The sequence below is a fragment of the Ictalurus punctatus genome, chromosome 29 (assembly GCF_001660625.3).
Source record: "Ictalurus punctatus breed USDA103 chromosome 29, Coco_2.0, whole genome shotgun sequence".
NCBI lineage: Eukaryota > Metazoa > Chordata > Actinopteri > Siluriformes > Ictaluridae > Ictalurus > Ictalurus punctatus.
Genome location: NC_030444.2, coordinates 7451649 through 7476380, shown reverse-complemented (window position 1 = coordinate 7476380; position 24732 = coordinate 7451649). Strand labels below are relative to the sequence as shown.

The 24732-nt window shown below is 43.2% G+C and overlaps 1 protein-coding gene across 1 annotated transcript in view; it reads left to right on the top strand.

The window, feature by feature from the left end:
* The window catches only part of LOC108260538 (serine/threonine-protein kinase MARK1), a 76943-nt gene that overhangs the window by 40113 nt on the left and 12098 nt on the right, over positions 1-24732 (top strand). Inside the window, exons 4-10 of the mRNA XM_017460917.3 lie at positions 15329-15377; positions 15662-15727; positions 17517-17587; positions 23479-23535; positions 23705-23941; positions 24277-24396; positions 24493-24592. Of these exons, the coding sequence (XP_017316406.2) occupies positions 15329-15377; positions 15662-15727; positions 17517-17587; positions 23479-23535; positions 23705-23941; positions 24277-24396; positions 24493-24592 (700 nt within the window). The remainder of the gene's footprint in view (positions 1-15328; positions 15378-15661; positions 15728-17516; positions 17588-23478; positions 23536-23704; positions 23942-24276; positions 24397-24492; positions 24593-24732) is intronic.

Genomic DNA, 24732 nt, shown 5'->3' with positions numbered 1-24732 from the left:
CATTCTTAGAAAATTTCCTAAAATGTTTTTCCCTTTGAACACCTTTGCTTGGAAGCATCCGTGGCGAAACTGTATTTACAACATACAGTATCTCACAAAAGTGAGTACACCCCTCACATTTTTGTAAATATTTGATTATATCTTTTCATGTGACAACACTGAAGAAATGACACTTTGCTACAATGTAAAGTAGTGAGTGTACATCTTGTATAACAGTGTAAATTTGCTGTCCCCTCAAAATAACTCAACACACAGCCATCAATGTGTAAACCACTGGCAACAAAAGTGAGTACACCCCTAAGTGAAAATGTCCAAATTGGGCCCAAAGTGTGAATATTTTGTGTGGCCACCATTATTTTCCAACACTGCCTTAACCCTCTTGGGCATAGAGTTCACCAGAGCTTCACAGGTTGCCACTGGAGTACTCTTCCATTCCTCCATGACGACTTCACGGAGCTGGTGGATGTTAGAGACCTTGTGCTCCTCCACCTTCTGTTTGAGGATGCCCCACAGATGCTCAATAGTGTTTAGGCCATCACCTTCACCCTCAGTTTCTTTATCAAGGCAGTGGTTGTCTTGGAGGTGTGTTTGGGGTTGTTATCATGCTGGAATACTGCCCTGCGGCCCAGTTTCCGAAGGGAAGGGATCCTTCTCTGCTTCAGTATGTCACAGTACATGTTGGCATTCATGGTTCCCTCAATGAACTGTAGCTCCCCAGTACCGGCAGCACTCATGCAGCCCCAGACCATGACACTCCCACCACCATGTTTGACTGTAGTCAAGACACACTTGTCTTTGTACTCCTCACCTGGATGCCGCCACACACGCTTGACACCATCTGAACCAAATATGTTTATCTTGGACTCATCAGACCACAGGACATGGTTCCAGTAATCCATGTCCTTAATCTGCTTCTCTTCAGCAAACTGTTTGCAGGCTTTCTTGTGCATCATCTTTAGAAGAGGCTTCCTTCTGGGACGACAGCCATGCAGACCAATTTGATGCTGTGTGCGGCGTATGGTCTGAGCACTGACAGGCTGACCCCCACCCCTTCAACCTCTGCAGCAATGCTGGCAGCACTTATACGTCTATTTCCCAAAGACAACCTCTGGATATGACGCTGAGCACGTGCACTCAACTTCTTTGGTAGACCATGGCGAGGCCTGTTCTGAGTGGAACCTGTCCTGTTAAACCGCTGTATGGTCTTGGCCACCGTGCTGCAGCTCAGTGTCAGGGTCTTGGCAATTTTCTTATAGCCTAGGCCATGTTTATGTAGAGCAATAATTCTTTCTTTGCCATGAGGTGCCATGTTGAACTTCCAGTGACCAGTATGAGTGTGAGAGGGATGACACCAAATATAACACACCTGCTCCCCATTCACACCTGAGACCTTGTAACACTAACAAGTCACATGACAGTGGGGAGGGAAAATGTCTAATTGGGCCCAATTTGAACATTTTCACTCCGGGGTGTACTCACTTTTGTTGCCAGCGGTTTAGACATTAATGGCTGTGTGTTGAGTTATTTTCAGGGTACAGCAAATGTACACTGTTACACAAGCTGTACACTCAGTACTTTACATTATAGCAAAGTGTCATTTCTTCAGTGTTGTCACATGAAAAGATATAATCAAATATTTACAAAAATGTGAGGGGTGTACTCAGTTTTGTGAGATACTGTATATAGTGTTGAATTTGGTTTCATAGGTAGCCATCCTTTCTGAGTTTATTTAAAAGTCATGATTGTGTGTTTAAATTAAGATTTAGCATGTGTGGTTTGCCTGCACACATCTTAGCTTGCCTCTACTTGGTATAGTAGGTTTCATGGTAGGTTATGGAACAGAGAATTCATCTGCCCACAGGACGTCCACAGCACCCTAAAATTTCCCCATGCTGTGGGAGCTTCTATCACTCAGAAATCACGTGAATTCAAACGGTAACTGTAATCCTAAAACTATGTTCTAAATATGCAAATTTTCAGTATCAAACTTTGGATGTTGGGGGCTTGGACCCCCCAATGTCCATACCATGGTTATACCCTTGAGGATAAGCGATATGGAAAATGGATGGATGGGTGGATTTTACACAGGAGCTCTGCAGTTTAACATCAGATTACACTAATTAATTACACAAAGAGAGCTGTACTTTTCTCTCAGTAAACTAGGAGATGAGCCAATCATGCAGATGTTCTGAACTCTCTGACCTTAACTAACAATGCCTGGAAGAACCCCACACCACCATGTAGACAAAAAGCTTACAAACCATGTACAGGATCTCATTGTCAAAGGGTATTGAGAGGGTATCAGGAGAGGGGTACAAAATAATTTCCAAAACATTAGCTGTACCATGGAACACTGTGAAGGCCTTCATCAAAAAGTGGATAAAATGGAGCACCAGAGTGACATTACGGAGAACTGGACAGAACCCTCCAAATCTGAAAAAAGGATAAGAAGAAAACCTTTCAGGGAGGCTGCTGAAAGACCTACAGCAACATTAAAGGACCTGCAGGAATATCTGGCAAGTGCTGGTCACTCCCTGCATGTGAGAACAATCTCTCATATTCTTCACATGTGTGGGCTACGAGGTAGGATGGCCAGACAGAAGCCCTTTCTCACAAAAAAAAAAAAAAATTGATGTGGCAAAATGTGTTATGGTCTGATGAGGTAAATGTAGAACAGTTTGGGCATAATTCTAAAAGATACAGTATGTTTTGCACAAAAGCAAGACAGCAGCATTGTGCTATGGTGCTGCTTCTCTTCAGCTGGGACTGGAATCATGGATTGGGAAGGCTTTCCAGGTGTTACGAAACAGGACTTGGAGACAGGAAGTAAGCGCAGGAGAGCAGTCTTTATTGTGCCACTTTAATAAACACACGAGGAGGCAGGAAACCAGATGTAAACATAAAACTCTAACTCATGCAAAGAGCGTGAAACTTAACTCAAACAGTTCTCCTTTAACTACAAACAAGACAGGAAACAATCCTAGAACAGGAACATCTCATTTAACAAGAGCAGGAACATCTCGTTTAACTATAGCGTGGCATAAGCACTCTTATCTAGGGCATGGCATCAACATTCTTATCTATGACAGGACTTAAACTTTCTTGACTACGACAGGATACAAACACTCAACTACGACAGGGTTTAAACTAAGTAACAGGAAAACAGACAAAGCATGGCAACATCACAACCTGGCACCATTATACATTCCGTTGTCTTCTCTATTAGTTCATTCTCCTCTTTACTTTACTTGGCTTGACGTTACGTTACGTTGCTTTATGGGACGTTACGTTACTTCAACACTTTGATACTTTGTCACTTTAATGCCGTGCCATGTGTGCAGCACCGCGAGGGGTTTAAGTAAACAGTCTCTTGATTGCCGACAGCTGGCGACACTTAACCCAGCTTTAGTGTCCATGCGCACTTCAATCATGTGCACGTGCGCATTCTCAAGCTGCTCATGCATGATGTCACCACAGCGCCATCTGGTGGTACCATATCAGAACCCCACTCCAAAGGTGCCTCTCCCGGAGCGCCAAAAACCCCCTTCCCATGGGGGTCCTGGGCCCCTTTGTAATCTGTCTCTTGATGCATTGGAAAACAAGGCGGCCTCCGCCGGGCAGCAGACAGGCGGAGCACCACCCCCAGTGGGACTGAAGCACAGGGCGACGTCCCCAGCGGGACTGGAACACTGGGCGACGTCCCCAGCGGGACTGGAAGGCTGGGTGACGTCCCCAACGGGACTGGAAGGCTGATTGACTTTCTCTGCGGAGCAAGAAAACAGAGTGACATCCTCATTGCCACAGGCAAACAGAGTACTGTACTCAGTGGGGCAGGCAAACGGAATGCCATACTCAGCAGAGCAGTCAAACAGAGCAGCGTACTCAGCGGTGCAGGAAAGCAGAAAGACGTTCTTTGCGGGACAGGACAACGGGACAGCTTCCTGGGCAGAACAGGACAGCGGGATAGCTTTCTCGGCAGGGTAGGACAGCGGGACAGTTTCCTCGGCAGGACAGGACAGCAGGACAGCTTCTTGGGCAGGGCAGTGGGACAGCCTCCTCAGCAGGACAGGGCAGCGGGACAGCTTCCTCAGCAGAACAGAGCAGCGGGACAGCCTCCTCAGCAGGACAGGACAGCAGGATAGCTTCCTCAGCAGGACAGGACTGTGGAACTGCTTCCTCAGCAGGACAGGACAGTGGAACTGCTTCCTCAGCAGGACAGAGCAGCAGCGGGACAGCTTCCTCAGCAGAACAGGGCAGCGGGACAGCTTCCTCAGCAGCAGAGACCTCCCCGCGGGTCTCTAGCTGGAGCTCCGAGGTCACCAGGTTAACCTCGGGCTGGAGCTCCAGAGCTGAGACCTCCCCGTAGGTCTCAGGCTGGAGCTCTGAGGTCGCTGTGTTGACCTCAGGCGGGAGCTCCAGGGCTGAGACCTCCCCGCAGGTCTCAGGCTGGAGCTCTGAGGCCGCCGTATTGACCTCAGATGGGGGCCCAGGGGTCACCAGGTTAACCTCGGCTGGAGCTCCGAAGCTGAGACCTCCCCGTAGGTCTCGGGCTGGAGCTCTGAGGCCGCCAAGTTGACCTCAGATGGGGGCCCAGAGGTCGCCAGGTTAACCTCGGGCTGGAGCTCTGGGGCTGAGACCTCCCCGCAGGTCTCAAATTGGGGCTCTGAGATCACCTGGTTGACCTCTGACGGGATCCCCAATGCCGCCCTGTTGACCTTGGGTTGGATCTCTTCACGGGATCTCCGGTGTAGTTTTTTATGCTCCCGCCAGCTGCTCTTGAAGCATTCGTTTAAGCAGTAGAGTGCTTCCTGGAGATCCAGCTTTTTGCAGGTACGGCATTGTAGCTTGGTCTCCCTCCGGCAGCCCTCAGACATGCATCTAGACGTCCTCTCCACCACGTCGACCGGAACCTGAAGAGAAGCTGCTGCTTCTGTCAAGTCCAGCCATGCGTAATAGAGGTGGAATGGCCAGTCCTTCTTGTCCATCACTTCTAATCCCTTCTCCAGTACATCTAGGCGGTTTGATTGCCCCAGCTGTGAGAACTCCTTCAGAAAAAGTTCCGAGAACTGGGTGACGTCGTAGAGGGCACTAGACCCTGAACGGGCCAGCTGCTCTACCCAATCCTGGGCCGGGCCATAAAACCAGGATACTAGGAAGCCCAGCCACTGTTTCTTGGTAGGCTTGGGGGGGCGCCAGGCTGGTAAATTACACCTAGCTGTGGAAAAGGAAGAGCAGCGGTTGGTGTCCCCACCCAGGCGTTTCCAGCGGGAGTTCGGCGGCTGTCCTCTGTGGAAACTGCATGGACTTGTACTTGTAGCCAGTAGTCCGAGTGCCTCCCGACAGGTGCTCTCCTGCTACTTCCATGTTTAGGCACGCGGCATTCTGTTACGAAACAGGACTTGGAGACAGGAAGTAAGCGCAGGAGATCAGTTTTTATTGTGCCACTTAAATAAAAACACGAGGAGGCAGGAAACCAGATCTAAACATAAAATTCTAACTCAAGCAAAGAGCATGAAACTTAACTCAAACAGTTCTGATTTAACTATAAACAAGACAGGAAACAATCCTCTAACAATGGCAGGAACACATCTAACTAGAGCATAAACAGTTCATATAACTAGAGTATGAACACTTCATTTAACTAAAGCATGAATATCTCATTTAACCAAAGCATGAACATCTCATTTAATTAGAACAGGAACATCTCATTTAACTAAGGCAGGAACATCTCATTTAACTAAGGCAGGAACATCTCATTTAACTAAGGCAGGAACATTTCATTTAACTAAGGCAGGAACATCTCATTTAACTAAAGCAGGAACCTCTCATTTAACAAGAACAGGAACATCTCATTTAACAAGAACAGAAACATCTCATTTAACCAGAACAGGAACCTCTCATTTAACAAGAGCAGGAACATCTCATTTAACTATAGCGTGGCATAAGCACTCTTATCTAGGGCATGGCATCAACATTCTTATCTATGACAGGACTTAAACTTTCTTGACTACTACAGGATACAAATACTCAACTAGGACAGGGTTTAAACTAAGTAACAGGAAAACAGACAAAGCATGGCAACATCACAACCTGGCACCATTATACATTATAATGTATACATTATACATACGTCTTCTGTTAGTTCATTCTCCTCTTTACTTTACTTGGCTTGACGTTACGTTACGTTGCTTTATGGGACGTTACGTTACTTCAACACTTTGATACTTTGTCACTTTAATGCCGCGCCATATGCGCAACACCACAAGGGGTTTAAGTAAACAGTCTCTTGATTGCCGACAGCTGGCGACACTTAACCCAGCTTTAGTGTCCATGCGCATTTCAATCACGTGCACGTGCGTGTTCTCAAGCTGCTCATGCATGTTGTCGCCACAGCGCCATCTGCCGGCGGTACCGTAACACCAACGCTATTTGGAGCGTGACTATTGGGATATACCCATATACTCATTTAGACACAAGAGCATTAGTGAGGTCAGGCACCGATTTTGGGTGAGGAGGCCTGGTGTGCAGATGGCGTTCCAATTCATCCCAAAGGAGGTCACGCAAACATTGTCTTTATAGAGCTTGCTTTGTACACAGGGACATTGTCATGCTGGACCATTTTTGGGCCTCTTAGTTACAGTGAAGGGAAATTGTAAAACTACAAGCATTCAAGGAAATTCTAGACAATTGTTTGCTTCCAACTTTGTGGCAACAGTTTTGGGAAGAAACACATACAGTATGGACGTGATGGTCAGGTACCCACAAACCTTGGCCATATAATGTATCTGAAAGGTTGGCTAGCCCCATGGGGAAAACAATTTTTTTTTACAAAAAAAAAAGTTGCCAAAGGCTTCCTCTTTGGTTACTGAGCTTAAGGTTAGGTTTACATGTAGGTAAAGGCAGAGCATGAATTAACTTTAATAATACATTAATAGCATAAATAATTATGTCAACGTAAGGTCCTCAGAAGAATTTGTGTGTGTGTGTGTGTGTATGCACAGTCATTTGAAACCGTGGACCTACCATCTGGCCCCTCTGGGCACCATGCATAGCACCTGGCATAAGATCGTTTACCGCAGCACACTAGAGACCTGTGTTAGGGCACCAGCTGGAAAAAGCTTTCACTAACTAAAACGTCTATCTGATGAATTCAAAAAGAAATTAAGCTATGAAGTAATCGCAGGTGACTCGATGAAATAGCCTACTATGTAGTGAATTTTTAGAGTGACCCCGTAATCATCAGACATCTGAGTGTCCACAGCATATGCAGTCATCCATCATAGGCCTGTCACAGTAACTACTTTTGTTGGGCGATATATTGTTCCAGAAATAATTGTGGTAAACAATATTATTGTCATTTTAAGACATTTTATACCACTGATATAATTATAAATTTCAGTTAAATATGGATTTTAAAGATATTATTTCAGCTAGGGAAACTACTAGTGAGCACCATATTTGCAAATCAACAGTCCAGAAGACCGATCAACGTACAAATACAAACCAAACAGCTCCGTGTTATGCAAAGAACAAACCTGGCTGTCAACAAAGTGCATTTATTTTTCAATTAAAGTCCATAAAATCACAAAATTTAAATATTAATCTAGGCTCTCAGGCCAGTTCCAGTGTTAATTTTCCACCCTGTTTTCAGACATAGTTTTTGTCTTCTGACAAAAATATCCTTTAAATTTAGTCAATATTTCGTCATGCCATATTTATTCATTTTCGTCAGTTTTACTCAGATTAATATGGCATTGAATATTAATCAACGGCAAACCATATATTCACACATTTTATACATATTTATATATCAACAGAAACATGTCAAAACTGCTCTTGTTGTGAAAACCTAACAATAACATTGCAATGAGTACACTACTGTAATACAATACTGTGAATTCTTTATGCTTTAGTTATACGTTGTCCGTGTTTTAGTGTCCGTATTCACAACGTGATTTACAGTTCTAACTAGCGCCTTACTTAAGTTCAGCTTCACTTGTGCGTTCACATCATTTTGTGCAGAAACAAGTTGTAATATTAGGTTTATGTTGTGTAGATGTCTGATTAAGCTCATATGTGTATAGGATGCGTTTGGGTGAGTTAATTAACCCGCTAGTAAAGCGCTTCAGTTTACCGCTGTTCATTCACTGTTCAGCTTCTGCTCACGCAGCTTAAAATGGCTCAATCCCCGACATTACTGACTACGACTGGATTATTTGAAACACTACAACTTTTTCTTTCTAGATTTTTCTTCTTCACACAACATAGTTAGTGCATTGTTAATATCTTGCATTTCTTTTTTTTTCAAAAGTATGTTTTAATTAAAATCAGTGTTGGTACTTGGTGTACATCTTAAATTTGATGCACAGTTTTTGCATTCACATTTGCTTTTTATCTTAAATTCGATGAATATTCAAAGTTTGAGTTTTAATTTGACAGCCCTAGAGCAGGTGAGAGGACAGAAGCAGCACAAATGACTAAACTGTTGGTGACATTCATTCAAACGAACAGCAGAAATGATCGAGGTCATGTCCATATATCCGATAAGTCGCTAACGTAATTAGCATAACAGGCCTAGGCCAACGTGCAGCCTAGCAGCTGGTTTTGATCGATTTTAGATGTACCTTTGTTCAGCTGTTTTTGATACACACAGTATGCTTCCCAGCAAGGTGCACACAGAAGAATTAATAACCAGGGTTGCCAAGTTTCAGCCAATTTTCCAGCCCAATTTCATTTCAAAAACCACATAAAAACTTTAAACTAGACACAAAAAATAAGAACATTTGAAAAAGGAGACATTTTCCTTCAGGTTCGCTGTGGCGTGCACGCATTTCTGGTGCACAGACATTATCTACTTACACTTTGCCTTGGTTTGCAGAAATGTATTCGATTGAATTAAGTTCTGTCATTCTCGTACAAAAAATAGCTAATGCCTTGTTTTCCAAATGCTAAATTACTGTAACTGTCACGAATTCAAGGTGGACACCGATGCAAGTGCAGATACTAAAGTTTAATAAAGAACAAAACAAAACACATAAAGACACTATGACCTTGATGCAAAACACTAGGGTAAAAACTAAACATATACTAGATGCTTAAACACAGCAACAAAGACAGCAGCAAAGAAAGACAAACATAAGACCAGGAGTACAGTGCAAACTGTGGCTATATACACATTAGTGCTCATTAACAAGAATGAGATTCAGGTGCAGGTGGTCATGTGACTGTGATGCGGTGAGGTGCAGTGGCTGCTGGGAACTGTTGTTCAGAGTCCCTTCTCTGCTTTACATGACAGTAACCTATAGTAGGGGAAAAAGTATTTTAATGCCTCTTTTTTCTACTCCAAATTCACAAGTAAATTGTTAAAAATGTCGTTTGATGTACTGTTGCATGTATCAGCTATAAAAAGGAGGCATATCCATGTTTTCATTCCCTAGTGGTTTAGGAAATTCAGGGCCAGGCTGCCAATTTGCTGTACTCGGATTCCTCGCTGTGGCTTTAATACTGCATTGAGTAGAGAATAATGATGAAATCCTGTCATAATACACCCCAGTAGCAGGGGGTCAGACGTTACCAGAATAGGAAAATTTCTTATAGAATGATAAAATGTGTGTATTCATGTATGCGTGTATTTGTTATATATGTATTCTTTTTATGTATTTAATGATTTATTATCTATATCAATTATCTACCTCTGTTATCTCTATCTTCACAGTATCCCATGATGAATTATTTTATTATTTACATTTTGGGAAACACAGACAGGTTCTTAGTAATAAAGGTTCCAAATATGAGAAGGCACAAATCAAAACCATTCAAGTAAAAGAAAAAATAAAACTTATTAACTATTATAACCATTATAAAAGTGTAAGTAAACATTTATAGTCATCTATAAATAGGTCCATAAATAAATGTTTCAAATGGTTCTGTTTAATGCTGTCCAAGTTCAGGATGAGTTTATACTAGTGTACTGGATATTAATCTATGTCGTATGATGTAGGTGTATTTGAGCATGGATATTAATCCACGTCGTATGATGTACCTGTATTTGAGTATGGATATTAATCCACGTCGTATGATGTAGGTGTATTTGAGTATGGATATTAATCCACATCGTATGATGTAGGTGTATTTGAGTAGGAATATTAATCCACGTCGTATGATGTAGTTGTATTTGAGTATGGATATTAATCCACGTCGTATGATGTACCTGTGTTTGAGTATGGATATTAATCCATGTCAAACTGATAACCCCTGGTCTAAAAAAAATCAACCATTTGATTCTGCCCCAGAGTAAAATGTTTTAGTCTGTTGTGTTTGGACTCCTGTCTGCGACACCCTGATGTTTGTAAGAATATCATTCTAAAAATACTCTCCTGACTCCCACGGAGCTTTGCATCGCCACAAGCCTTCCTTTTTCCAATGCTTGCCTCCGACATGATGCTGCCTTTAAAACCAGACATGCACTGTGTGACATAAGGCCCTTTTAAATCACAATCAGTGTTACAAATCCAGCTAAATTGGAGCTCCACAGGCCACAGTTAGTATTGTGAGTGTATGAGAGTAGTGATGCCCCAATAATGACACATAATTAACTAACTGGCTAATTGTTTAGCTAACAGCGAAGCTATTTGTTCATCTTCATTTGACAGTAGCATCACTGCAAATTTTAATCGAGAATCCTAAATAGTTCAGCTAGTTTTTGAACTTACTAATGGACAAGCACTATTTTTTCAAATTCTTTAACATAGCAACAGATGGACCACAGTTGCATACTTACAAATGCACCTGTACAGTAAGTCAGGGATGTCCAAGCTTATCCACAAAGAGCTGGAGTGGGTGCAGGTTTTCATTCCAACCAAGCAGAAGCCACACCTGAGTTTATTGAAAGCCATGATCAACTGATTAAACAGGTGGAATCAGGTGTGGCTCCTGCTTAGTTGGGATGAAAACTTGCACCCACACCGGCCCTTAACGGATAAGATTGGACACCCCAGTGGTAGGTGAAAATAACATTGGTGACTGAGGGTATTTGGATACGGAAGGCCATATTCATGAGTTAGCTCAAAAGTGATGTCATTATTTAAGTGGGGAAAGTTCCTCATATGCAGAGTCAGATACTTACTCACTTACTCAAATTTTGTATGTAGTTCAGGCCTCAAAATTTACAGAGGAGTAGTCATCTTCCTGACCTTCTAGGACTGGACCAAAAGATTGAGTGGACTGAAGAAACAGGTTTTTTTCTTTGCTGTCAAATTTACTATAATGTGAACATAAAGTCCAGTATATTGATATTTGAATGAGAAGATGCCATTTAATAAACATATGTTTATTGCTGCATGAATAATCCTAGTTGTAAGTATCACATTAATCACTGCAACTTTTGGTTTACTTTAACAATATGGCTTTCACCCTCATTATTCAGCAGCTTGAAAATAGCACTTGATCCAGCACATCCTATTATTTAGCATTTTATTTTATTTTAGTTAAGTGTGCACTACATGATGTATCCATGTGATGCTAAATTAAGGTAATGAAGCCATAATACTGTATGTGTGCAAGATGTAGGCTTTTTGATGTTTTATAAGTGTACTTCATAGTTTTATTCATAAAAAGTTTGGTCAGTCCATCCAATCCAATCATTCTGTCATGATCATATATTGGTTTGCTTCACACTGTTTTAAAGCATGTAACTGTCTAACTCAGTGGTTTTCAAAGTGGGGGCTGCGACCCCGCTAGGGGGAGCCCGGGGGGCCCTCAACAATTTGGTGTGAAGAATAAATAAATATATATATAATATGCTTTACTCTAACATGTTATTTGTAAGAAGACATATTAAAATCACATTTACTATACCTAACTTTCTAATTGCTAAACAGACAAGACATCAACGTAATTATTAATTTAAAAAAAAAAAAAAAAAAAAAAGGGGTATATATTCAGAAGTCGCCGGTATTTTTAATGTGTTTTAAAGACATCTTGCAAAAGGGGGGCCTCGGTTAAATGTTAATGCCATTTGGGGGGCCTTGCCCTGGAAAAGTTTGGGAACCCCTGGTTTAACTAACTTATTATGTCTTATTATATTACATTATCCACCAATTTTTAGCTTTGTCAGCTGGGTTTCCTCACAACCAAAACGTGGGACTGGGCAGGGCATGGTAGCTTTTACTTAACTGTATAACCTTTCCGTGTGTTTTATCAGCATGAAAGCCTCAGGACAGAATTATTCTTTGTGAAGTTTTCTTCAATTCTTAAATGACATTTCATTAATTTGGATGAGTCGGTGCCCCTGGACAGCTGTATGTAGGTCAGTGATGCATCTTGGGCCAGTGTTTTTGTGTGTGTGTGTGTGTGTGTGTGTGTGTGTGTGTGAAAGGGAGGGAGAAAGAGAGAGAGAGAGAGAGATTTTCATGCACTCTGTAGTATATATCAGAGTTAGTGGCTTACAAACATCATGAGGCCGCAGAACATTAAGGCATTATAAACACATAGTGATGCATTCTTTACATTCAATATTGAAACCATTCATTATTTAGTGTTCTTTTTTTTTAAACAAAAATTGTCCCAATGTCATCATCTAAGCTTTTCTCCAAAGCAGATAATCTGGAAAGAATTGATGTGTGTACATTAATCACTAGAGTAGACCACATTGTGCAATGTTCCACAATAATGTGTGTCTGTAATTTTGGGATTAATAATCCCATTTTGATGATTTTTGAGTCTCCTGATTTGAAATCAGGTTTCGACTCTCCACATTGCTGCTTTACTTAACCTTGGCTTCCTTCCTCACTTTTATCTCATTTTGGGCCAAGCACTGTCAGCACATTGTCGCCTCACTGTAAGGGATGCAGGTTGATTAAACAAGCAGAAATGCATCCTGAGAGAACCAATTATGCATTTTGTAGAATTTTATATTTTGAGAGTGTTTTTTTTTTTTTTTTTTTTTTTTTGGATGATACCCTAAGAGATAGACACCGATCAGCCATAACGTTAAAACCACCTACCTAATATTTTGCAGGTACCTCTGTGCCCCCAAAACAGCTCTGCCCCTTCGAGGCATGGCCTCCACAAGACCTCTAAAGGTGTTCTGTGGTATCTGGCACCAAGACATCCTTTAAGTCCTGTAAGTTACGAGGTGGGACCTCCATGGATCAGACTTGTTTGTTCAGCACATCCCACAGATGCTCGATCGGATTGAGATCTCGGGAATAGGAGGCCAAGTCAACACCCTGAACTCTTTGTCATCATTATCTTGTTGAAAGAGCCCACTGCCATTAGGGAATACCGTTGCAGTGAAGGGGGGTACTTGGTCTGCAACAATATTTAGGTAGGTGGTGCATGTCAAAGAAACATCCACATGAAAGCCAGGACCCAAGGTTTCCCAGCAGAACATTGCCCAGAACAACATTGTCTTCTTCCCATAGTGCATCCTGGTGCCATTTGTTCCCAAGGTAAGCAAATCACACACAACTGTGATTTATCAGATCAGGCCACCTTCTTCCATTGTTCCACGGTCCAGTTCTGATGCTCATGTGTTTGGCCCTTGACAAAGTCGCTCAGAATCTTATGTTCGCCCATTCTTCCTTCAAGAACTGACTGATCACTTGCTGCCTAATATATCCCAACCCCTGACAGGTGCCATTGTAATGAGATAATCAATGTTATTCACATCACCTGTCGGTGGTTTTAATGTTATGGTTGGTTAGTGTACAGTATCCTCACCCAAATATGTCGATTAATGTGAGCTGTATGGCTGATCACCTCTTTTCTGCAAGCGCATCATTATTTTCATCCATTGCAGATGAATTGAACATGAAGTTTACCAGTTTCCTCGATCTGACAGGACTGCACGCTAAACTCATGTTGGCATAATTACAATACAGTGCCCTTCATTTAAAAAATCATATATATGTGTATATATATATATATATATGTATATATATATATGTATATATATATATATATATATATATATATATATATATATATATATATATATATATATATATATATATATAAAAAGGACAACACATGTTAATGGAGTGCATGACCAAAATGTTCAACTTTGGTCTCGTCTGACCACAACGTACAGTAGCAGGAGTTGGGTGAAGTACAGGCACTCCGTTTTGGGAGATGCTCTCAGGAAGAGCTTTTTCTTTCTTCCTGAATGATGCTTACAAACAGCGTGTTGTGAAATTTAACAACATTTAACAGTTCATTTTCTAAGCCACAAGAGTCGAACAAAACTGTCTCTAAACTCTTGTTTCCCTCCTTCACCAACATCCTCTCTGTGTGGTGGGACAGTTCCAAATTGCCAACTGTTTCACGTGGAGAAACGTTTTATTATGGCCAGAATTGTGCTTAATGGCATTTCAGCTACTTATGGATTGTTTTATATTCATTGCACGATTTGTGAAGGTCAAACACCATATGGCTTTTTGTTAAAAATTATACAGTTTTCCTCATGTTAATGGATGGATTTTACTTTTGTGCAACCACATATTTATGCCCCATGAAAATAGGATATGGTTCAGGTTTTTCAAAACCGACAGTTTGTCTGCATTAATTTTAAATATTCCGTATGGGTTGTGTCAATAATTGTGGAACATATATTTTGGGGGAAAATACTCTTATGTTAAAAAAAAAAAAAAAAGTAGGTGAAATGAGAATGATTGGTTGTTAGAACACGGATAGTTTCTCCTGTTGTTTAGGTGGAAAATGTTTATTATGATGTGTAAGGGTTTTTTTACAGTGTTGTTTTTATGATGAGTGCCAATACTTATCCAGGGGACTGTACGTAGTTTTACATTTAGTCGGTCCATCATTATATACTCAGCCCTTATTTAGATGAATTATTAATGTGAAGCAGAATTACTTTTTCAGTCCAGGTATAACATGCGGTGAGAAGCAGGACGCAAGCGCATTAACTCAGTGTGAGCTTAATTTAGGGCAAATCCAAGAGTCCTAATCCTTAGTGGGGTCAGACAACAGGAAGGCAACATCAGAAACCATAATCCATAATCAGACATCAGGAAACACAAGCGAGGATCGAAATGAGGAAATGGGGAAACTAGAACAAGGCTCAGACCTTAGCGAAACTAAATACATGACAAGACTTCACGTCGAGACTTTAATACACAAACTAATTGAGGAACTGAAAACAGTAGAGAATGATCATGACACGGTAGGAAGATAAACCAATGACAAGACGGGGAGGAGAAAAAAATGAATCAGAACAAACTGCACATGGTGATATAAACAAACGAGGGGGAATACGTGACACCAGGAATGACAGCAGTAATAATATTTCTTTTTCTTCCTCCAACAGCTCTTTAGAGAAGTCCGAATAATGAAGATCTTGAATCATCCAAATATAGGTATGTATATGTGTCATTAATATTAATAGTTTAATAAAGCATATAATACATATTTTATTACCCCAGTAATATTTGAGTGTTTTAAACATTTTACAGGCTGCAGATATTTTTGCACTTGACATGTTTTATATATAATGTATATGTGTGTATATATATATATATATGTGTGTGTGTGTGTGTGTATGTATGTGTGTGTATATATATATATATATATATATATATATATATATATATATATATATATATATATATATATATATAATTTTTTTTTTTTCCATTTTCAGTAAAGTTATTTGAAGTAATTGAGACTGAGAAGACACTTTATTTAATAATGGAATATGCCAGTGGAGGTGAGTTTTCAATTCATACTGTTTTTCATCAGTATTGCATTGCAGGAACTGTTTATATGTTTATAGAATCCATTAAAATATCTAGTATTATACACTCACCTCACCAGCTGTTTTAATTGGAACACCTGTACACCTGCTCATTTATGCATTTATTCAGTCAGCCAATCATGTGATTGCAGCACAGTGCATGCAATCCTGCTAACCAGTTCATGAGCTCCTGAGAATTTGCATGCAGGGGTCTCTTAGAGTTTATACAGAATGGTACAAAAACAACAACAAGAGAAACATCCAGTGAGCAGAAGTGTGGAAATGCCTTGTTGATGAGAGAGGTCAGAAGACAATGGCCAGACTGGCACAGTTTAACATGTTGCTGTAATTGCCCATAATTTATGTTGGTATTGCACCAGATGGACACGTAAAGCTAATTCCTGAGGAAGTGGATAAATACCACTCCGAAGGACCACAGGATGCGTGCGGCAGTGACCTTGCACATAAGTGTAGTGTATATTCTGTATAATGCAAATACAATCCAAGTTTAAGACACTTGTTATATACACTACCGGTCAAAAGTTTGGGGACACTTGACTGAAATGTTTCTAATGATCTTAAAAGCCTTTTGATCTGAAGGTGTACGATTAAATGTTTGAAATCGGTGTTGTAGCAAAAATATAATAGTGCTGATGTTTTCATTTCTCTCATTAGAAAACTAACATTTTATTTACAATTTTTTTTTAAACGGACGACTCGGAGTGAAATATTCCGAAAAGCAGCCAATAAGTGTCCACTGTAGGTGTGAACTCCTTTAATACTATTTAAAAAGCATCTCAGGGAAATTCCTCAAGAAATCGTGTGAGAAAATGCCAAGAATACATTTCTGGAAATTATAGGCAAAAGGGGCTTTGAAGATGCTCAAATACTAAATTATTTAGATTTATTTAGGTTTTTTTTTTTTATCACAACATAATTCCCATAGTTCCATTTGCGTTCTTCCAGAGTTTTGATGACTTTATTATTATTCTAAAATGTGGGGTAAAAATAATAAATAAAGAATGTGTGCAAATGGTAGTGGTACTGGTAGTGTATGTATCTTGATCATGTTTTAAAGAACAATCCACAAATAGTTTTGTGTTGTTTTCAAAATTTTTTGATTATCTTGAGGCAACGTTGAAAGTGACCGGACTGGAAATTGGGACAGGTTCCATGAGACTGACCCAATAAAATCCTGACTTTGTGCTGGCTTTCATCTGTGTTTTTTCAAGAACTGTGCTTGCTAAATGGTGAAAAAAAACAACAACACACGAAATCTAATTTGAGGAGTTGCATGTCTCATACTGTGATTTTTAATGTTATTTGAACCCAAATTCTAATGTGGCTCGAATGTGGTCTGCTCAAATCGGCTATACCTAAAAAAAATCAAACGTGTTACTTGTCTGAACATGGATTGTATCATAGCACTGCTTGTAAAGTTTGAAGGTTTCTCAGAAAGTAAGGGGGTATGATGGCTCAGAGGTTAAGGCGTTGGGTTACTGATTCAAAACCCAGCACAGCCACAGTTGTATCCTTGAGCAATATCCTTAACCATAACCTAACTGCTTTGGATCAATGCAAAGTAAAGAAGACTGTTAATTGGAGAAGATGATGCAGCGAACTTAATTGAATTGGAAAATAATGTTGCAGACTTTGTTCTCCCAAACTGGTAGGACTGTGCGCTGCTGCTGACACTAAACACACTTAATTAGTGGAGACATCATTATACTGAACCTGACAGCCCTCTGCTTCTTCATTACAGGTGAGGTGTTTGATTATTTGGTGGCTCATGGCAGGATGAAAGAGAAGGAAGCCAGGGCAAAGTTTCGTCAGGTAAACTACAACCAAGCAACCATTAATTTCACTTAACCCCATCAATCCCATGAACCCACTCTTCTCACTCATTCTCTGTCCAGCATGTGATCATGTAGTGGTCCTAGTGTGGATGTGCACTAAAGTAGTGATATAAACTAGTGATATAATTGTTATTTGTCTTTAGCCGAGCTTTATTAATACGGTGTTAGTTTCTTTTGTTGCTGTTTTGTGACAGCTGTGTATATCATGAATCAGAGGAAACTTGAGTCACCAGCGATGCTTTGCGTATTTTGGTCTGATTTGCTTCAACAAGGCTGGTGAATCAGAGGGCTGGGGGTCAAGTGTGTGTGTGTGTGTGTGTGTGTATGTGTGTGTGTCATGATTCCCCCTTGAAGCAGCGTGCTCTAAGCGCGAATGCGCGAGCACCTGCTTTTCCGTTGTTGACCGTAATGACATCTGGACACGTGGGTTTTGTTTGTTTCTGTCATGTCTCCTCCCTGTTCTGTCATTGGCTGGGATTTCACGTGGGTCTGTATTGCTCTCAGCTGCTAGCGGTTTAGACACTGATCATGTCCGCATATATACCGCGCGCCTCCCAGCACACAACGCGGAAGATTAATACCATAGAGTTAGATTAGTTCGTATCGTAGTCATAGTCACAGTCCATGTTTAGAGTTAGTTCACGCTGGATTATCCGCTTCCAGTCTCTCGTCATAGTTTGTTTCTCGTTTTGTTTATCGACCCTGTTTCCCATGACCACGACCTAGATTCCAGCCTTGCCCCGTGTATGTCTGTTTGCCAATCGCCTGACCTCTTGCATGTTTGTGGATTACGTTTTGGATCACATTTTGGATTTGTCTGCCTGCCTCTCTTTCAAATAAACAACTGTTCATCCTGCACTTGCATCCGTCCCATCTCTGCTCCGTCACGATTCGTGACAGAATCTTCCGCCTCAACATGGATGCAGCACGAGGACGAGAGAGAAGTCACGCCACAGAAACCTGGGAAGTAGTAGGACAATACCTCATCGGGGAACGCTCGGATTACTGGCCGCATTTTTCGTCTGTGCAATTTCCCCAAAGGTACGCCATTGAATTGCCACCAGAGACAGCGGGATTGGGGAGCTACCCGCTGGAGTTCCTCTTCAGCTGCCAGGAGTATTTCTGCAGCTTGGCGTTTCCCAAGCCTACTAAGAGAGAGTGGATCGGGTTCCTGGTGTCCAGGTTTTGCGGTCCGGCCCGTGACTGGGCGGAGCAGCTGGTGTGTGCTGGGTCGCCAGCCCTCCATGATGTCACTCAGTTTGCAGAGCTGTTTATGGAGGAGTTTTCACAGCCTGGACAACTTCGTGGTCTTGATTTACTGGGGTGGAGAGTCAATGGACAGCCCCAGGTGGACCCACCATTCAACCTCTATTATGAGGAGATGGACAGGGCAGTAACCAGCAATCCACTTCAGTTTCTGGCCAACGCGGGGGCGAAATCTCCGAGATGTATGACCGAGGGCTGCGGGAGAGAGACTCAGCTTCAATGTCCCACCTGCAAGAAGCTGGGCCTCCAGGAAGCTTTCTTCTGCTCTCAGGAATGCTTCAAGAGCAGCTGGCGGAGCATAAGAAACTCCACCGGAGAGCCCGTGCAGAGACCCAGCCCGGGATCGACAGGGTGACCTCGGAGCGCCCGTCGGAGGTCATAGCACCAGAGCCCCAGCCGGAGGTTAACCTGGCAACCTCAGAGCTCGAACCTGAGCCCCACGAGGTGGGCTCACCTGCCGAGCTCCAGCGAGAGGTCAGCAGGGAGGCACCAGCACCAGAGCTCAACCCTGAAGTCCAAGTCAAGCCTCCAGTCAGTGAGGTCCATGTCCAAGTCAAGCCTCCAGTCTCTGAAGTCCAAGCCAATCCTCCAGTCTCTGAAGTCCAAGTCAAGCCTCCAGTATCTGAGGTCCAAGTCAAGTCTCAAGTCCCTGAAATCCAAGTCCAAGTCAAGTCTCCAGTCTCTGACGTCCAAGCCAAGTCTCCAGTCTTTGACGTCCAAGCCAAGTCTCCAGTCTCTGACGTCCGAGCCAAGTCTCAAGTCCCTGAAATCCAAGTCCAGGTCAAGTCTCCAGTCTCTGACGTCCGAGCCAAGTCTCCAGTCTCTGATGTCCGAGCCAAGTCTCCAGTCTCTGACGTCCGAGCCAAGTCTCCAGTCTCTGACGTCCGAGCCAAGTCTCCAGTCTCTGATGTCCGAGCCAAGCCTCCAGTCTCTGACGTCCGAGTCAAGCCTCCAGTCTCTGAAGTCCGAGTCAAGTCTCAAGTTCCTGAAATCCAAGTACAGGTCAAGTCTCCAGTCTCTGACGTCCGAGCCAAGTCTCCAGTCTCTGAGGTCCGAGCCAAGTCTCCAGTCTCTGATGTCCGAGCCAAGCCTCCAGTCTCTGACGTCCGAGTCAAGCCTCCAGTCTCTGAAGTCCGAGTCAAGTCTCAAGTTCCTGAAATCCAAGTACAGGTCAAGTCTCCAGTCTCTGACGTCCGAGCCAAGTCTCCAGTCTCTGAGGTCCGAGCCAAGTCTCCAGTCTCTGATGTCCGAGCCAAGCCTCCAGTCTCTGACGTCCGAGTCAAGCCTCCAGTCTCTGAAGTCCGAGTCAAGTCTCAAGTTCCTGAAATCCAAGTACAGGTCAAGTCTCCAGTCTCTGACGTCCGAGCCAAGTCTCAAGTCCCTGAAATCCAAGTCCAGGTCAAGTCTCCAGTCTCTGAGGTCCGAGTCAAGCCTCCAGTCTCTGAGGTCCGAGTCAAGCCTCCAGTCTCTGAAGTCCGAGTCAAGCCTCCAGTCTCTGAAGTCCGAGTCAAGTCTCAAGTCCCTGAAATCCAAGTCCAGGTCAAGTCTCCAGTCTCTGACGTCCGAGCCAACTCTCAAGTCCCTGAAATCCAAGTCCAGGTCAAGTGTCCAGTCTCTGAGGTCCGAGCCAAGTCTCCAGTCTCTGAGGTCCGAGCCAAGTCTCCAGTCTCTGAGGTCCGAGCCAAGTCTCCAGTCCCTGAGGTCCAGGTCAAGTCTCCAGTCCCTGAGGTCCAGGCCAAGTCTCCAGTCCCTGAGGTCCAGGCCAAGTCTCCAGTCCCTGAGGTCCAGGCCAAGTCTCCAGTCCCTGAGGTCTAGGCCAAGTCTCCAGTCCCTGAGGTCCAGGCCAAGTCTCACGTCCCTGAGCTCACGTCCAAGCCTGCTGATCCAGTTGACCAAGCTCTGCTAATATCTAAGCCTAATGACCAAGTTCTGCTCACGCCCCAGTCTGCTGACACGCACAGCCAAGTTCTGCTCACGCCCCAGTCTGCTGACACGCACAGCCAAGCTCCGCCCATGCCCAAGGTTCACCTGGTGACCTCAGAGCCTCAGCCCCCCTGTTCAGCTGAGGTCGTCGCTCAGTCTTCCTGTTCAGCTGAGGTCGTCGCTCAGCCTTCCTACTCCATGGCAAACATCGTTTCCCCCTTCTGCTTCGAGGAGACCCACGCTCCTCTCCCTGGCCGCACGGAGACCCACGCTCCTCTCCCTGGTCGCACGGAGACCCACGCTCCTCTCCCTGGTCGCACGGAGACCCACGTTCCTCTCCCTGGCCGCACGGTGACCCACGCTCCTCTCCCTGGCCGCACGGAGACCCACGCTCCTCACCCTGGCTGCACGGAGACCCACGCTTCTCTCCCTGGCCGCACGGAGACCCACGCTCCTCTCCCTGGCCTTACAGGGGACTTCGCTCTGCCTTCCTGTTCGGCTGTGGTCATCGCCCCGCTTTCATGCTCTGCCGAGGACATCGCTCTGCCCTCATGCTACGCCGAGGTCGTCGCTCAGCCTGCCTGCACAGCCGAGGTCGTCGCTCAGCCTGCCTGCCCAGCCGAGGTCGTCGCTCAGCCTGCCTGCCCAGCCGAGGTCGTCGCTCAGCCTGCCTGCCCAGCCGAGGTCGTCGCTCAGCCTGCCTGCCCAGCCGAGGTCGTCGCTCAGCCTCCCTGTTCAGCCGAGGTCGTCGCTCAGCCTCCCTGATCAGCCGAGGACGTCGCTCAGCCTCCCTGTTCAGCCGAGGACGTCGCTCAGCCTCCCTGTTCAGCCGAGGACGTCGCTCAGCCTCCCTGTTCAGCCGAGGACGTCGCTCAGCCTCCCTGTTCAGCCGAGGACGTCGCTCAGCCTCCCTGTTCAGCCGAGGACGTCGCTCAGCCTCCCTGTTCAGCCGAGGACGTCGCTCTGCTTCCCTGTGCCGCCAAGAACACCGTGCAGTTTCCTGGCTCTGCTTGGGACATTCAGCCCAGGGGGCCGGGCCGCCAATGAAATGGGATGACTCATTTGGGGGGGGGGGGGGGTTCTGTCATGATTCCCCCTTGAAGCAGCGAGCTCTAAGCGCGAATGCGTGAGCACCTGCTTTTCTGTTGTTGACCGTAATGACATCTGCACACGTGTGTTTTGTTTGTTTCTGTCATGTCTCCTCCCTGTTCTGTCATTGGCTGGGATTTCACGTGGGTCTGTATTGCTCTCAGCTGCTAGCGGTTTAGACGCTGATCATGTCCGCATATATACCGTGCGCCTCCCAGCACAGAGTTAGTTTAGTTTGTATCGTAGTCATAGTCACAGTCCATGTTTAGAGTTAGTTCGCGCTGGATTATCCGCTTCCAGTCTCTCATCATAGTTCGTTTCTCGTTTTGTTTATCGACCCTGTTTCCCATGACCACGACCTAGATTCCAGCCTTGCCCCATGTATGTCTGTTTGCCACTCGCCTGACCTCTTGCATGTTTGTGGATTACGTTTTGGATCACATTTTGGATTTGTCTGCCTGCCTCTCTTTCAAATAAACAACTGTTCATCCTGCACTTGCATCCGTCCTATCTCTGCTCCGTCACGATTCGTGACAGAGTGCTTGCAGCCTCCCTCATTCTCATGCTGTACATCTGCAGTGCTGGTGCAGACCAGTAGCTGATCTGATCTTTTCGAAGCAGTTCACCCTGCTTTAGGTTTTGCATACTAATAAACCAATGCCTTACCTTCATCCTACACTGGCACTGCCATTTAGTGTGAAAGCATGAAGCTGCGAGAAAGGGCACAGAAAGACGTACTGAGTTTGGGGCACTAAAATTTTAAGGAACATACAATGACATCTTAGTAAATTCTATGCCAAACTTTTTTTGGTTTGTTTTGCAATTCTTAATGAAGTTGGTGTAATGCACAGAGACAATAATGCACTGCTAAGCACGACACACATTCTGTAGTATTGTAATTTCTTGTAAAAGCTGGAATTCTTGTCAAGTACATCATAAAATCAGTGTGTAAGGAATAAAACATGAGTCTACAGACTGTTATAGGATAATAAACATTGGCGGTGTTTTGTGATGTGGTATTTTATTCCTCTTACAACACAGCATTTTACCAACACCAACATTTTTTTGTATTTTTTACAGAAAGATGTCATAATTTTTATCTGTTTATACTTACTTTTAATGTTGTGGAATGTCAATGGAACAAGTTAGTTTCTGTTATCACTTATAACAGCTGTGAATAGTAGTTGCCTCATCAGCATGAATAAAAACTTGTGACTTGAATTACTGTCAGAGCTGCTGTTCAAACAAAAGTAATCACCACCTTCTGACCAATCCAAATTGAGAATTCAACAGCACTGTGGTATAACGGCTAATAACTACTGGCTGATAATGATAACCTGGAGAGTAACACACAGGTTGCATGAGAGCGAGAGTTTGTGACCGTGATAAACTAACACTTTATTTTAAGTTATCTCATACTGAACTTAGGCCCATGTACACAGATACCCTGATATGATGTCATATTGGGTTATGACAGCATGTTTCATTTTATTATTATTATTTTTTACATTTTTAAATTTTTTTCATTCAGCAACATTATACCTTGGATGTCCTTTTCGATGCTATGTGCATGTTACTGGTGTGTTTCAGATCGTATCTGCAGTGCAGTACTGCCATCAAAAGAGAATAGTCCATAGAGATCTTAAGGTAAGTATTAGTTGTAGAAAATGAGCATTTAAATGCACACTACCTGAAAGTTAAGCCACTCGTAATTAAGACAGGTCTGATGTTCTTTATTAGAATTCTACCACTACTAGTAATGCAAGAACTGCTAAGTTTGAATTCATAACTATCACCTCTTCTTTCCAAACTCAAGGCTGAAAACTTATTGCTGGACGCCGACATGAATATCAAGATTGCCGACTTCGGCTTCAGCAACGAGTTCATGGTGGGAAACAAGTTAGACACGTTCTGCGGCAGTCCTCCGTACGCTGCCCCTGAACTCTTCCAGGGCAAAAAATATGACGGCCCTGAAGTTGACGTCTGGAGTCTTGGCGTGATCCTGTACACACTCGTCAGCGGATCGTTACCTTTCGATGGCCAAAACCTTAAGGTTTCCTTTATATTTTGCTATAGCTGTATCAGAGACAGTGACATAATTACACAGCTATCATATATCATCTTGAGACCTATCTAAACAAAAGTTATCAAAGGAACTCTGATATTCAAAACCGTTGTCCCATAACAGTCTGGCAAATACGTGAAGCTATTAAATTGATTCTTGAATCCCTTTGCCTGTAGTTATTGCTCTGCTTTCCTGTGAATGCTTATACAACAATTGTAGTGCATCTGTGAATGTGAAGCTCACAGACTCTGGGTGCTTGGGTGCTTATTATTATGTGTGCATATGTTCTTTACATTATTTTGGGCTTGTCTGTTGTCTATTAGGAGCTGAGAGAGAGAGTATTGAGAGGAAAGTACCGTATCCCTTTCTACATGTCCACAGACTGTGAGAACTTGCTTAAAAGGCTATTAGTGTTGAACCCCATCAAGCGGGGCAGTTTAGAGGTAACATTCCTGTTTTTCTTTGTTCCTTTTTTAATGCATTCTCATAACTATTTGTTTACTGTTTGTTGTTGGTCTGATTTTATTTATTTATTTTAGCAAATCATGAAGGATAAATGGATGAATGTGGGCCATGACGAGGAGGAGCTGCAGCCTTATAATGAACCAGAGTATGATTTCAGTGACAGTAAAAGGATCGGTAAATGCCTCCTACAACACTCAAACACTACAGATTAATCAGCATGTCAGTACAGTGATATAGACAGATTTTTTTTTTCCTGATTACTCTGTCCCAAATTCATATGCTACTGTTAATACATGAACACAGTACTCCAGCAC